The 15,653-nt window shown below is 43.8% G+C and overlaps 1 protein-coding gene across 2 annotated transcripts; it reads left to right on the forward strand.

Annotated features, from left to right (window-relative positions):
- Positions 1-9,699: 9,699 nt before the first annotated feature.
- On the forward strand, positions 9,700-12,183 carry BRD3OS (BRD3 opposite strand). 2 transcript variants are annotated; one of them, XM_033961475.1, is made up of 2 exons: positions 9,700-9,841; positions 10,203-12,183. In XM_033961475.1, exon 2 carries the CDS (start codon positions 10,834-10,836, stop codon positions 11,089-11,091), a length of 258 nt encoding a protein of 85 aa, XP_033817366.1. In that variant the 5' UTR covers positions 9,700-9,841; positions 10,203-10,833; the 3' UTR covers positions 11,092-12,183. The 2 variants fall into 2 exon arrangements, with proteins under 2 accessions (XP_033817366.1, XP_033817365.1); XM_033961474.1 differs by lacking the exon at positions 9,700-9,841 and adding an exon at positions 9,959-10,118.
- The last annotated feature ends 3,470 nt before the right edge of the window (positions 12,184-15,653 follow it).

The following is a 15,653-nucleotide window of genomic DNA, read 5'->3' on the forward strand; positions in this document are numbered from 1 at the left end:
CCCATAGTCCTGCATCTGCTTGTCTTTCCCCTTTCATCCAGACCTTTCTCTCCCTAGTCTTTCTTCTGCCTTTCTCTGCCTCTTTCTGTCCTTTCTTCCTCCCTCCCTCCCTCCTTCCTATGCCCCACCCCCTCTCCCGAAGCCAGCCTACCTCCCTCCTTGCCACATCAAAGCCAGCCTGCCTGCCTACCTCCCTCCAGTGCCGAAGCCTGGCCTACCGCCGATTCAACCCACCCACCCCCCGGACCGCCGCCACCGCTTGCCGAAAAGGAAGGTCCAAGCGCAGGCCCACAAGCCTTCTTCCTGACATCAATTCTGACTTCGGAGAGGAAGTTCCAGGCCAGCCAATCACTGCCTGGCTGGCCTGGAACTTCCTCTCCGACGTCAGAATTGACGGGAAAGCTTGTGGGCCAGCGCCTGGACCTTCCTTTTTGGCAAGCAGCAGTGGACCAGGGGGGGGGTTGAATTGGCAGTAGGCCAGGCTTTGGGTGCTGGAGGGAGGCTGGCTTTGGCATGGCCAGGAGGGAAGGGTAGCGATTGCCCGTCCCGTTTTCACCGCACACAGCTTCAGGATGCTGTCTCTGAAAACAGGACATTTCAGCGTCCCGAAGCTGTATGTGGGGACAACGTGACAGGGGATCTAAAAACGGGACGGTCCCGTTCAAAATGGCACACATGGTCACATTATTCATAGGAAATTATAAGTTTGGGGGGTCTTTGTTATTAATGTTTTAAATGTTAATAGTGAAGGAAGGGGGGCAGAGATATTTGAGGCTCTGGGATCCCTATCTTCAGCTCCTCCATCCCAGGGGGCGCAGTCTGCTCTTGAATGAGTTGCGCTGTTCTTAGCTCTTTGGGTTTGTTGTTGAGGTTGGGTGGTATATTTATTCTTTTTTTTACAATTTTATTTCTCCTCTTTTGGAAGTGGATGTTAGTGGGGGGAGGAACCGGGGGGTTGGGAGGGGTTCTTTTAGGCTCTAGGAGCCTATGGGGGAGGGGGGCCGTGCAGTTTATGTGGCCCAGGGATTATCAGAGTCCAAATTCCCGGGCACTTTTCTATTTGTTGGTTGTGCTTGTCCTGCGGGCTCTTCTTCTTTCTTTTTGTTCTTTGTGAATTGTTGTTGAGGGGGGGGTTGTTGGGGGGGGGGTTTGGGAGGATTGTTTTGGTTTCAGCTTTATCATTGTGTATGGCGCTTTTTCATTGCAAATAAATAAAAATTGTTTTGACACTAAATGTTAATAGTGAAATTTTATAAGGAATCCTATATTTTATTGGGAGCCAGTGAAGCTGAAAAGGACTTCTGCTACATTTTTATTGTATTTTGAAATGAGTCTTTCAATCAACATGCCTTCAACATCTAAGTGAAGAGCTTCCATGGCCCTTTCCAATTTCTATTTGTTTGCCTTCTGTTTTGGGTTTACTTCACGAGCATGTTTGCAGATGAAGAGTTATAATGGGTTCTATGACCTGATTGCACAGATGGGAAACTCTACCTTGAAATCGTCCATAACTTCTCTTAAAGTGCTGTCAAGGTCAGCAAATGACAAACTTAAAATCAAAGTCTTATGTTCCCACTGTTCCAATGGAATAATAGGTCTCTTCCTTCTTATAATGGAGTTTTCCAGGTCCCCAGAAGAGGAGGTTGGAGGTAAAGCGAAGTCAGTATTGTTTCCTCAATCTGGTGACCTTTCAACAAGACCTCCAACAATTCTGACCAGCAGTTCAACTTGATGATATGTACTGTAGGAAACAACTCATACTCGGAGAACTTTCTCTCTTGACAAATGTGTTCTTAGAATTAGAAAGAATAAGAAACTCATTAAAAATACATTGAATTCAGCTACTTTTAATGAGTGAAGATGAAGAATTGGCACCTATAAAGGCAACCACTTTGCCTTAAAAGCTCTTATACAGGATCATTGTTGGGAAATTCCTACATTGGTCCAATAAAAAGGTATTCTGTGGCTACAAATAACTCAACAGCAGCATATTTAAGAACACAAAGAAGCAGATCAACCACGAAGGATTTAAGGCCTGAGCATTACACAAAAAGGGGAAAGAACACTTTAGTAAACCAAACCTTTAGAACTAATTTATTCATACTTGTTAATTTCCTTTCCTTGAGTCCATATGGCTCCAGAAAAAAAGGAGGACAGATTAAGACATCCGAGTTTTAATTCCTTTACTTTCAATGGAAGAAAAACCTAGATGTCTCAATCCATCCTCCTTCTCCTAGAGCCATATGGTAATCCTACTACTAACACAGTTCACACCAATGGGCTGTGTACCTTCTTGACCAGCCGTCAGAGATAGAGAATGTGAATTTAAATAGGCTTTTCTGGCTAGAATCCATCAGTATTGCTTTGTCCAAGCAGTATAGGATCCAGACAAAAAAAAAAATCCCCATAGGGAAAACCTCTGCAGAATATTGTAATTACTATAATCCCCCATTTCAAAAGAGTAAAAAGCAGAACAAACCCCTAAATAATCCCTAATATTGCACTTTTCCTGGATGGGTTCTGTTGGACTCAAGGAAAGGAAATTGAGGAAAGTGATTTTTTTAAATACCTATTATTGTCCCATTAGATTAGTCTTACAAGAGCAGATACATAACAATAGGGGGAAAGACAGGGCCCCTTGAGTGACTACCCTGCTGAAAGCTAGATCCTTTTTGGCCAGGGTATTTATCTTGAAATGCTTTAAGAAGGAATATAGCAACAACCGGGTTGTTACTCGGATATAATATCTGGTGGAATGGCCCAAGAGCCTGTACGATTCTGGAATGGGAATACGAAGGCAAACTTTTGTAAAGTCCAAGTAAGTGAGAAATTTACCTGGTCTCACTATGATAATAACAGACTAGGTATCCTTAAGGCTGCGTTATTTCCTTGAGGTCTAAAATGGGGCAGAAGGAGCACATCCTTCTTTAGGACCATGAAATAAATGGACTACAAACTCTGCCCTTTCCCCAGGAGGAGAAATGACTCCACAGGACTAGTTCCCAGAGTAACAGGCCAAGCTCACCAACTCTACAGAATCAGCCCAACCTTACCAACTGCTGGAGGTAAGGAAGCACTAAATGATTCCAGCAGACACCAGCCTTTATACCAGTGAAGTCACTAGAAAAGTTCAAATTCTCTACCTCCATCTGCTGGGCAGGAAGGGGCATGACCCATTAAATATATAAAAACTAGAGAATGGCTGGGGTGTGCTTGTAGGTATGGTTGGTTGATGTTGAGTGCTGTGACAGGCAGCCCCCTGTATGGGGAGTTGCTTCGGTTGGCTGTTTTTTCGTATGATATAATATTTAAAATTGCTAGGGGCCGACAGGGTATCATGGGATGACGACTTTTGGTGTGTATCTGCTCCCTCAGGGAAGATTTTGGGGCTTTGTACCTTTCTACATCACTTGTGTGGCAGGCATTGTCTGTATCTTGTTCCTCTGTATCAGCTATTTCCTTGTATTAGTCTGTCGGGAGAGGCTAGTTTCCCTCAGATGTTCTCCTGTAACTGTACTATCTCTGTGGATTTTTTCCAGGGGTGAAGTTCTTGTCTGTAACCTGCTGTTTGAATTTGCCTTTTTGTATTTGCAATTTTGGTATCAGTGTTGTTCCTGTTATCTTGTTGAACCCTTTCTAATAAAAATGATTTTAAAAAAAACAAAAAACTAGAGAATGACACGGGAAAAAAATCTGTCCCCATCACCGGACCACCATCCCCTTCATCACCCTGTCCCCACCATTCCCTTTACCGCCCCGCCATCCCCTTCACCGCCCCATCCCTACAGCATCCATACAAGCCTAAGTACTGCAATACATTGGTACCTCGGTTTATGAGTGCACCGGTTTGCGAGTGTTTTGCAAGACGAGCAAAACATTCGCAAAATCAGCGCCTCGGAAACCAAGCATGCCTCGATTTGCAAGCACCCCCCCCCCCACACACGAATCAGCACCCACCCCTCCACGATCCAGCACCCCCATCCCCCGCTGCCTTCGGGCACCCCCCCCCCCCCGCTGTGATCGGGCACCCACCCCCCCCCCCCCGCCGTGACCAGAAATCCCCCAGAGCCCTCTTCTTACTTTAATGTAGCACCAGCATGTCGGCCTCCTCTTCTGTGCTGGAGAGAACGTGAACTCGCAGGCCTTGAGCATGCGCACATGCTCAAGGCCAGCACAGAAGAGGAGGCCGACATGCCGGTGCTACATTAAAGTAAGAAGAAGGCTCTGGGGGACTTCAAGTCGCGGTGGGGAGGGTGTCGGGTCGCGGGGCCTTCGGGGGGAGCAATGCTGGTTCTCATGGGGGGGGGGGGGGAGCAGCGCTGCCGGCCTCGGTGGGTGGGTGGGAACGCATCAAAGCGAGTTTCCATTATTTCCTATGGAGAAACTCGCTTTGATAAACGAGCATTTTGGATTACGAGCATGCTCCTGGAACGGATTATGCTCATAATCCAAGGTACCACTGTATTTAGCTTATTCCTTCCTTATAAATCAAAGTTCTGGCTGCTGGAGAAAGAGATGTTCAACGGGCAGGGCTTTGTTTATACATTTTTTATCAACACAACTAATATACTACTTTATCCTAAAGCAAAAAAAAAAAAAGAAAAAAGAAAACGAAAATAAATAGAATTTTTTTTTCTACCTTTGTTGTCTGGTTTCTGCTTTCCTCATCTTCTCATTCAATTCCTTCCATCCACTGTCTGTCTTCTTTCTGTGCCTTCCATTTGCTCTGTTACTATGCCTCTCCCTTCACCTCCCCCCCCCCCAATTGGTCTGGCACCCATCTTCTTCCCTCCGCTCCCCCATCTCTGTCTTCTTCCCTTCCAGCGTCTTCTCCCCACTCTCTCTTCCCCATTCCCTTCAGCGTCTTCTCCCCACTCTCTCTTCCCCATTTCCCTGCATCTTCTTCCCACTCTGTCTTCCCCATTTCCCAGCGTCTTATCCCCACTCGCTCTTCCCCATTTCTCAGCATCTTATTCCTACTCTCTCTTCCCCATTTCCCAGCGTTTTCTCCCCACTCTCTCTTCCCCATTTCCCAGTGTCTTCTCCCCACTTCCTCCACCCCCACCCCCACCTTCCCCAGGTCCCTTCAGCGTTTGTTTTTCTCCACCCCCACCTTTCTTCCCTTTCTCCCTCCCTGCCCCTTTGCTGCAGGCAATTTCTAAATATGTTTCCTACCAGCAGCCGGAGCGTTGAAATCGCATGTGGCTGCAGGAAAGGTCGTCTCTGATGCAACTTCCAGTTGCATCAGAGATGACCTTTATGGCAGCCATACGTGATTTCAATGCTCCAGCTCCTGGTAAAGAAGCACATTTAGAGAAATTCTCTGCCCGTAGGTAAGGCAGGGAGGGAGATGCAATCGGGCTCAGGCGGCGGCGACAGTGATCAGGATGGAGGGAGATGCTTGGGCGGCGTTTGGGCTCAGGTAGCGGTAGCAATCAGGAGGGAGATGCTTGAGCAGTGGTGGTGGCGATTGGGCGGCGGCTACCAGTATGGAGGGAGGGAGCGCAATCGGTGACCAAGTACATTCCCTCCCTTCACTGCGGAGACAAGGCCATTCACCGCTCCACGGGGCGGTGAATGGTCTTCTCCCCATACCTGCGGCGACCACTTCCTTTCTCTCCCCCATTTCAGTGGGCTAGCCGCGGGTAACAACCAAAGTGTCATTATCTAATAAGAACATAAGACTTGCTATACTGGGACAGACCGAAGTCTATCAAGTCCAGTATTCTGTTTCCAGCACCTAAGTCACAGGTCTCGTCCAAGATACCAAGGAGTAAAACAGATTTTTATGCTGCTTATCCTAGGAATAAACAGTGGATTTCCCCAACTCATTTCAATAATGGCCTATGGACTTCTCTTTTAGGAAATTATCCCCCCCAATTTTTTTTAACCCTGCTATACTAACTGATTTCACCACATTTCACTGCAACAAATTCCAGAGTTTAATTATACACTGAGTTGGTACAGACCAGTCTAGTAGGATGATAAGGAATGCTGTTTTACAAAACAAATATTTCAGGGCGAACAGAATGCTAAGAATGATTAAGAAGGGGATCACGAACAAATCACAGAGGGTTGTTATGCCGCTGTACCAGGCCATGGTACGCCCTCACCTGGAGTACTACGCCCAGCACTGGTCGCCATACCTGAAGAAGGACACAGTGCTACTCGAAAGGGTCCAGAGAAGAGCAACTAAAATGATTAAGGGGCTGGAGGAGTTGCCGTACAATGAGAGGTTAGAGAAACTGGGCCTCTTCTCCCTTGAAAAAAGGAGACTGAGAGGGGACATGATCGAAACGTTCAAGATAATGAAGGGAATAGACTTAGCAGATAAAAAGACAGGTTGTTCACACTTTCCAAGGTGGAGAGAACGAGAGGGCATTCTCTAAAGTTAAAAGGGGATAGATTCCGTACATATGTAAGGAAGTTCTTCTTCACCCAGAGTGGTAGAAAACTGGAATGCTCTTCCAAAGGATGTTATAGGGGAAAACACCCTCCAGCGATTCAAGACAAAGTTAGACAAGTTCCTGCTGAACTAGAACGTACGCAGCAGGTAAGACTAGACTCAGTTAGGGCACTGGTCTTTGACCTAAGGGCTGCCACATGAGCGGACTGCTGGGCATGATGGGCCATTGGTCTAACCCAGCAGCGGCAGTTCTTATGTTCTTATGTTTAGTTATTAAAGGTTCAGAGACATTTCACAACTGTTTAATTTCAGGAATTTTGCCTAGCTCACCATGCCATATCAATCACCAGACTGGGGCAGCTATTAAGTCCATGGAGCTCCACTTTTTGTCAAGGAAGACATAAACATGGAAAGTAATTTTACAACAGACTGCCAATTTAAAAAAAAAAAAAAAAAGGAAAATAAACCTATCCTATTTTATAAAGACAAGTTATCTAGCTGCTTTTATGAAAGAGGCTCTGGCAATCTCGAGCAATGCACAAATATGCTCACAGAGTTAAATTTATTCAAGGAAGATGCATGAACTCTAATGCAGGCACATATTGAGTTTACAAAATAAACAGGCGTACAACTGTCCCACATCAATGCAGACCATAGAAACACCTACAGGCAAACTTATTAAGTTATAAATGCTCCTCTTGGCACATGCATGTACATCCACACAGAGTCAGATTAAGGCCGACTGATGCCCTAATTACAGCCCTATAATGGTGCCCCTTGGCCCTTCCATTGCATTAACTTAAAAGACATTAAGACTCAGTATGCTGTGACACGACTCTCCAGTGCCAGTCCAGTCTAGGCATAGCAGAACGAGATGCAGGCAGCCAGCTAGTTTGAAATCGTTCTCTTGGATACAGGATGCCCCAACTTGTTTGGATCAAAAGAGACGAAAAGTTGGGGAGATGTTTATTGTGGCTTTGTCCAGTCAATGTAGTAGGCCAAAGCCCGCTTACAGTCTAAAGTATGCAAAGCAGTTTCTTCAGCATGAGAATGAGGTTTAGGAAAAAAACATTGGTAGAACAATTGACTGATTGAGATGAAATTCAGTGACAACTTTTGGAAGAAACTTTGGATGTAGTACATTGCTACTTGATTGTCCATGCAAAGGAGAAGGACTTGAAGGCAAAGAAGATGATGAAAAGCCTTGAGGGCATAAAACATCTCTCTGAGTTCTAGGAAATTGATGTGAAATTTCCGTTCCTTGGCATTCCAAAGACTCTGAGTCTGCAAATCGTCCATATGGGCCCCCCAGGCATAAGGGGATGCGTCTGTCATGATGACCTTGTAATGAGGGGGTAAATGGAAAAGGAAACCTCTGGATAGATTGGAGGAAGTCATCCACCACTGAAGCGACTGCAGAAGAGATGATGTCACAGATATGTTGTGAGAGACGATCCATCACCTGAGACCACTGGGAAGCAAGGTCCACTGAAGGGTGCGAAGGTGTAGTCTTGCCAGTGGTGTGACATGGACAGTTGAAGCCATGTGGCCTAGAAGAACCATCATGTGTCTGGCTGAGATGGTTTGAAGAGGAAGCAGTTGCTGACACAGACGGATGAGAGCCTGAAGGCGATCTAGCGGAAGAAATGCTCTCATGAGAATGGTGTCTAAGATTGCCCCAATGAATTGCAGACGTTGAGTCGGAATGAGATGTGATTTGGGGAAATTGACTTCGAATCCTAGAATCTAGAGAAAAGACATGGTCTGAGATGTGTTTTAAGTTCCTGAGATGAAACGGCCTTGATCAACCAGTCGTCCAGGTACGGAAAGACTTGAAGGCCATGTGATCATTGAGATGCGGCCACTACAATCAGGCACTTCGTGAAGACTCTGGGAGAAGATGCCAGGCCGAAGGGAAGTATCTTGTATTGGTAATGACAGCGATTGATTTGAAAACGGAGATACTTCCTGGAAGCTGGATGAATTGGAATATGTGTGTAGGCTTCCTTAAGATCCAGGGAGCATAGCCAGTTGTTCTGATTGAGGAGAGGATACAGCAGAGTGAGTGAAAGCATCTTGAATTTCTCCTCGACTAGAAATTTGTTGAGAAATCTGAGATCCAGGATGGGTCTCAGTCCTCCGGTCTTCTTGGGAACTAAGAAGTAATGGGAGTAGAATCCCTGCTTCTGTTTCTTGAGAGGAACTTCCTCAATGGCATTCAACAGGAGAATGGATTGAACCTCCTGGAGAAGAAGGGAGGACTGTGCAGGGTCCAAAGCAGAATCTCTTGCAGGATTGTCCTTGAACTTATCTACTTAAGTTATTGTTTTAAGTGACAATGGTATTAAATTCCAATACTTTGGACCTTTTACAGCAAAATTGCATCTTACATGTTCATGTACAATCCCATTTCTACTAAACTGCGATAGTAGTTATTAGCACAGGAAGCCGCACTGAATGCTCTGACCTGCTCCCGACACTCATAGGAACTCTATGAGCATTGCGAGTTGCGCTATTCAGTGTGGCTCCCTGCAGTAATAGCCGCTATCGCGGTTTAGTAAAAGGGGGGGGGAGGACATCTTTGTATGATGGAATTATAAGCAACTGCTTATTTAAAGATATCAAACTCCTGCTAGATATTCCTGCTAGATATACTGGCTCACCTGCTTTCAATACCTGAAATAAGTAATTTGTAAACAATTTTATATTTTACAGGGAGCCAATGAGCATTTTTCATAAATGACGATATATATGATCAAATTTAGAAGATTGTGGATTACTCTAATAGCTGTGTTATCTGCAATCATTGAATATCCTGTTGGCACAATCCTTCATACACAGAATTACAATAATCAATTTGTTGAATAACAAGTGAGTGTACTAGGATATTCAGAGCTTCTGGAAATAACAAGGAGTGAATTGATCTGATCAGATGTAATTTAAAAAAAGAATTTAAATTACCCCCAGTATTTTGGTACTAGTCAAACACGGAATCGAAGTACATCCTATTTTAAGTGAAGATAAAAACCCCACAAAACATTTTTCACACTAGGTGTTTCATTCAAATAGTATCTCCTTAAAAGTGTTCACTATTTAGTATTTATTGGTATGACACTTTGAACACTGATTTTCTCCTTTGTTATTGTGTTGCATTTATAAAAGCTATTTCCACGTGCCTCACACACAGAAAATGCTTTCGGAAATTATCTGCAGAGTGCTTATTCATTTTTCAAACTCGGTAACAACAGTAAAAGTAAGCTAAAAGGCGTGGAAAGGTCTTGCATTTACAGATTCCAAGGCAACAAGTGTGGGAGTGTTCAAGGCATGTACAGTGCAAGTCCATGCAGGAACAGGAAAGTCCACTGACGGCTCCCGCAGCCTTTCTCAAGGCATCGTCCAGACGACTTTAACACAAGGACGTCGAAAACGACTCCGGTGAGAAGCACCTCAGAGCCGCGCTTCCCTGCATCTAGTATCACTTCCTCAAGCTCAACCCCCTCCCCTTCTAAGTTCTATAACGCCACCAACGACTAACCCCCCTCCCCCTTTCTTCTCTGGCGCCCGCCCCCGCCCCTTCTTCGCCGCTGCCGGAAACAGGAAGTCGCGTTAGCCCAGCCAGCAAGAAAGTGCATCAGAAGGGGCGGGACTGGGCGCTGAAGAAGGAAAGCTTGGGGGTTGGTCCTAGCAACCTATGTGAATTGCTGGTTTGAAGGTAGGATGAAGATGTGAGGAATCTGAGAAGGTGGTACTTTACACTTGAAGAGATGCTAATATTTAATTATTTGTTTGATTTTAGGTGATGGTGTGAACTAGCTGCTTGGAAGCTAAAAGAAATCAACAGCAACAGAACCTTCTAGATTGGCCACCTTTTGTGATGTTTTTATGTATAGTGTTTGTAAATTTGTTCTACGAATGCTGTTATAGCACACTCTGAAAATAACAATAGATAGCTGAATGAAGATATGAAGTTTCAGTCATTAAAAAGAATACATGCAGTGTTACCAGGATGTGAAGTCCTTGGTGGGAGACACAATGAAAGCCTGCAGGCTTAAAAGACAAATGGATCATTTTTCCTGGAGATCCGTTTCCTACAGCCAATCAATGCATGCTGGCAATCAAATGATATAGTGAAATACGTTTCTTTTTCGTTATTGCCCCCATCTGTTATGGAAACAGAATCTCAAGCCAGAAGTTAAAAATGGCCTCTGGATGTTCCTTGCTTCTTGCCTTTTAAATGAGTTGGCTCCCTGCATGGATGTATGATTTAATCAGGTACTATCACAACCACCATCCCTGAGTATGTGATAGCAGAGGTCTCTCCTCTTCTGCTATGCCCTGATTACATTAACAGCTGGTCATGTTTGACCAGTTGCCATGGATTCTATGAGGGACATGTTATATAGTAAAGAATACTTGTAACTGGAAGAATGATGAATGGACGAGTGCCACTAGCTGAAAAGGCCATGTCTGAAAACTATGCTAGACTCCGTTACAGAGACACGTCCTTACTTATCTGGCAGCAACAGCAGCAGAAGCTGGAAACTTTGCCTCCTGGTTCTTATTTGAGTAGGAGCCAGAGTATGTGGTACTCACAGTATGGAAACCAGGCCATATTAGTACGGGACAAAAACACACTGGATGCTCCAAGAGATACTGGGCAGTCAAAGTTCTGCATTATAATGTAATGAGTGGACAGCTAATGCTACTTTTGGCAATTTGCATTAGTAAAGAGCCATGTTGGCCATTGCACACAATGACGTGGCTTTTTTCCACAGTGTATTTGTCCATTAAATCTAAGTGAGAACAAACACTGATTGAATAGAACCCTATTATTTATTTTGAACAGCAGACAATGATGCAGGTGTATCAGTATTCCAAAGGAACAGAGTGTTTGCATGCATTTGAATCAAAGCCCAAGAATATTAATCATAGATTTAGATTAGGAAACCTACACTGCATCTGTTGTTTTAACTATTGCCATGCAAATGTCAGGTGAATACTAAAGAGCATGACTTTGTTCTGATTTAAAATTTAGTTTTTATTTGGAGAAAGGAGACAATAGACCCTTCACACTTTAATTTTCTAAATGTTGGCCCAGTTTGAATTAGGGAGCTAGGAATATGTAATGTCAGATATGTTAGTCTCACTGTACAAACTAGTCTAATATTGACCTTGCACTATAAGTCACAGAAACAATAAACAATAATATTTAAACAAAGTAAAAACAATAACATTGTTTTATTCTTTTCACATTGTTTAAATATTATTGTTTATTGTTTTTGTGACTTAGTCTCACTGTACAGACGTGCCCTTTTTAGGCTTAATCCAAAAATGAATGTAGAAAACATATTGATTGTACAGTATATTACTAGTACCATATTGCTTCTGTTACTTCCATATATGTTCAGAATAATGTAAAATGTTTGATAGGCCATTAAGTATTGAGAACCAGTTTCTCTGGAATATTGTATAATTTGAAAGCATGCATAATCAAGAGTAACCATAAGACAAGACCATGCTTGTGAATAGGGTGCCACTTAAGAACACAGATCAAAACCCATTGGCTACCCTGCAATGCATAGCTCAAGACTAGGGTTACCAGATTTCGTGGAGCCAAAAACTAGACAGGTTGCCTCGCTCGCACACAAACCTCCTCTCCTTGAGCTCAGGGCTGCGTCTGGAGGGCCTTTGAGCATGCGCGGATATGATGCCATCAAGTCACATCCATGCATGCTCAGAGGCATTCCAAACACAGCCCTGAGCTTAGCGCTTTTTGAAAACCCAGACAGACAGCTGTTTTTTTAAAAACTCTGATCACGCAGACAGTCCTCCAAAAAGAGGACATGTCCAGGTTTTCTCGGACGTCTGGTAACTATGTTAGGGCTCCTTTTATCAAGCAGCAGTAGAGTCTTTTACTGCAGGCTGGCAAGGTAAATGCTATGATGCTCATTCAATTCCTATGAGCGTCAGAGCATTTACCTTGCTGGCCCATGGTAAAAGGCTCTACTGCTGCTTGATAAAAGGAACTCTTAATGTCCACAAACATTGGACCTGTGGTTGATGGTTTGGGCACAAATGAATATATTTTCAGCAGCTTTCCAAATGGGTTGTGCTGGGTTATACTCAATCAAAACAACCAGCATATATGGTTGGTCATGTTTTGGATCTGGTTCTCGTGCCTACTTATTTCTACTAAATCTAGACTAAGAGAGAATGACACAATGACAGAATTTGTAACCGTCCCTGTCCCAGCAGATTAACCGCGGGAAACCATCCCATGTCATTTTTTAGTGTCTATCTCAACCTCAGTCCTTCTACACCAGCATTCTTCAAGGCAAGGCTTGAGGGTCAGTGGCTGTGCCCATTCATACTCTAATTCTTCCCTCTCTCCTTCAAAGAATGATATGGGAATGGTTTGCCGCAGTTATCTACGGGATGGTGACAAATTCATTGAGCCAAGTCCTTGGCTGTTATGTCCTTTCAATTGAATAGAATAAAAGCATTGTTTATTAAGAAATATAAGGAAGATTGAACCAGCACTCTTATGGCAGTTTTTACATGATCTCTACTGACTGATGCCCCTCAGATAAAGTGATGGAGTCTTCATTTAGCAGTACTTTAGAATTTCAGCATGCTCTTTCATGCAGTAGTTTCTGTAAAATGCCACGTTTCTGCACGTCTCATGAAACTCTCTAATTCACTTATGTAGCACTCTCTAGAAATTAAAAAAAAAATGTAGTTGTGGCCTTAAAAAACAATGGCGTAAGTCTAAACTGGAATAGATGATTTTCTAATTTCTATCCCTCTTTTAAAGGAAACGTCTGAAAACACACCTGTTCCTAAAGTATCTAGACCAGGGGTGCCCACACTTTTTGGGCTTGCGAGCTACTTTTAAAATGACCAAGTCAAAATGATCTACCAACAATAAAATTAAAAAAAAAAACACAACGCACACTGTACGCATAGAATTGTTAATTATCATTCCTATTCCGGGGTTTTTTCAAAGAGGTCAAAGCAGATGACTCTATGCATTGTCACCTCAGTAACAACCATACAAAAATAGACAAATACCCACCCCTTCCCATTTTACTAAACCACGATAGCAGTTTTTAGCGCAGGGAGCTGCGCTGAATGCCCAGCGCTGCTCTCGACGCTCATAGGCTCCCTGCGCTAAAAACCTCTATTGCGGTTTAGTAAAAGGGGACCATATTGTAAAATATAGAGAGCAGATATAAATTCAGACACATTTTGATCACTAAATTTAAAATAAAATCATTTTTCCTACCTTGTCTGGTGATTTCATGAGTCTCTGGTTGCACTTTCTTCTTCTGACTGTGCATCCAATCTTTCTTCCCTTCTTTTAGCCTGTATGCTTCCTCTCCTCCTGACCTCATTCCCCCCCAAAGTTTTCTTCTTCTCTCCCTGCCATCTCTTTCTTTCTCTCTCTCTTCATGCCCCCTTTCTTTTTTTCTGTTTCTCTTCTTTCCTTCTGTCTCCCTGCCTGCCCTCTTTCTCCCTCCCTGCCCTCTCCCAAGCCACTGCCACTGCCGCTGCCATCGGATAACAAGCCCCCAAAGCCGCCGGCCAAGCTCTTCTTGCTTCAGGCCCACCAGCATTCCTCTCCCCGACGTCTATTTTGCCGTCGGAGAGGAAGTTCCGCTGGCCAGAACTTCCCTCCGACGGCAGAATTGACGTCGGGGAGAGGAAGGCTGATCGGCCTAAGATCGACCTATTGAGAGAAATGCTGCCGGGTCCTGCCTTTGAGGAAACAGAAAGTAGGCAGGACCTGGCAGCAAGAAGAGCAAATCGCAAGCTTCACTGACCTGTCTCCCGCTTTAGCCCGCGAATGGGGCTCTAACGTGCGTGCCGGCTTCCATTCTCTCCCTCTCCCCCCCGGACATAACTTCCGGTTTCAGAGGGAAGAGAAGGGAAGCCGGTACAAGCACAAGTTAGCCCCCGGAGCATAAATTCTCCAAGCCGGTTTTTTGTTTTTTTTAATGTTGAGCAGCGGAGGCAGCAGCAGAATTCAGGAGCAGGCCAGTTAGGAGGGGAAAAAAGAGAAGGGAAGAAGGGAACCCACTCTGCGATCAACTGGGGTCACCTGAGCGAGCGACCTGTCGATCGCGATCGACGTGTTGGGCACCCCTGATCTAGACAACTGATCCTCTCTTCTCTCTCCCCTCTATAGTGATTAACTTGTTCTATTGATCACTTTCTCCTCAAAAATGGATTTCCTGTCCTATTAACCCTCTTTCTTCCTCCCCTCTTAAAGTTAATCAATTTGTACCTTTGCTTAATCTTTGTAAACCGCATAGAACTTCACGGTATTGCGGTATATAAGCTGTTATTATTATTATTATGATTATTATTATAAGCTGGTTATCAGTGTAAAGATTTTACCCCCCCTCCCTTTTTCGAAGCGGTGTTAGGCATTTTTTTGCGATGGCCTGAGCGGTATTAGCTGTGACACTCATAGGAATTCTATGAGTATTGGAGCTAATACCACCGCGGCTGGCGATGAAAAAGCCTAATACAGCTTCGTAAATAGAGGCCTTAGTTAGAAATGGGCCTAAATTGTAATATCTTCATTCTGGGTTATTCTGGTTCCCAAATGAATCGGGTACGGTGCAGAAACCATTATCTGTGTTTCTTTTTATTAGCTATGAAGGTCATTGGGTTTTTTAAAATTTTAGTATTTAGGCTACATGGCTGAAAAATACAAAATTAAATTCTGGCCTATCTGGCCAACCTTTCACTGCAGGTCAAACCTTTTTCTTCCTGTAATCTAGCTATATTTGAAGAGATCTTTTGTTAGATAGAACTCTTCAAGATAATTATAGAGCAATCACACAAATTAGTTTGGAGCCTTTCTTCATTTCTCATCTTGACTCAATCTTTAGCAGTCTGGATTTAGAGCATCATTTTGAACAGCTGGATGACTTGGTTTGCATATAGAGGAAATTTTTCTCTTATTGTCTTACTATCAACAGCCTTTGATACTGGATTATAATAGACTAGTTAAAAGATTTGGATGTCAGGCAGAAGGATTTTCCCTATAAGGTTCTCCTCAGGCAGTAATATATTTTCCAATTCATAGCTTTGTGAATGCAGTGCTCCTCAGGGCTTTTTATTACCAGTGTAGTTTAACATTTACCTTGTCTCATTTTAATGTATATTTCGTTTACACCAGGGGTGTCCAATGTCGGTCCTCGAGGGCCGCAATCCAGTCGGGTTTTCAGGATTTCCC

The sequence above is a fragment of the Geotrypetes seraphini genome, chromosome 10 (genome assembly GCF_902459505.1).
Source record: "Geotrypetes seraphini chromosome 10, aGeoSer1.1, whole genome shotgun sequence".
NCBI lineage: Eukaryota > Metazoa > Chordata > Amphibia > Gymnophiona > Dermophiidae > Geotrypetes > Geotrypetes seraphini.

What these genes read in the sequence shown, in the direction of transcription:
- BRD3OS (XM_033961475.1), top strand. Translation starts at nt 10,834, where the DNA reads ATGATGAATGGACGAGTGCCACTAGCTGAAAAGGCCATGTCTGAAAAC.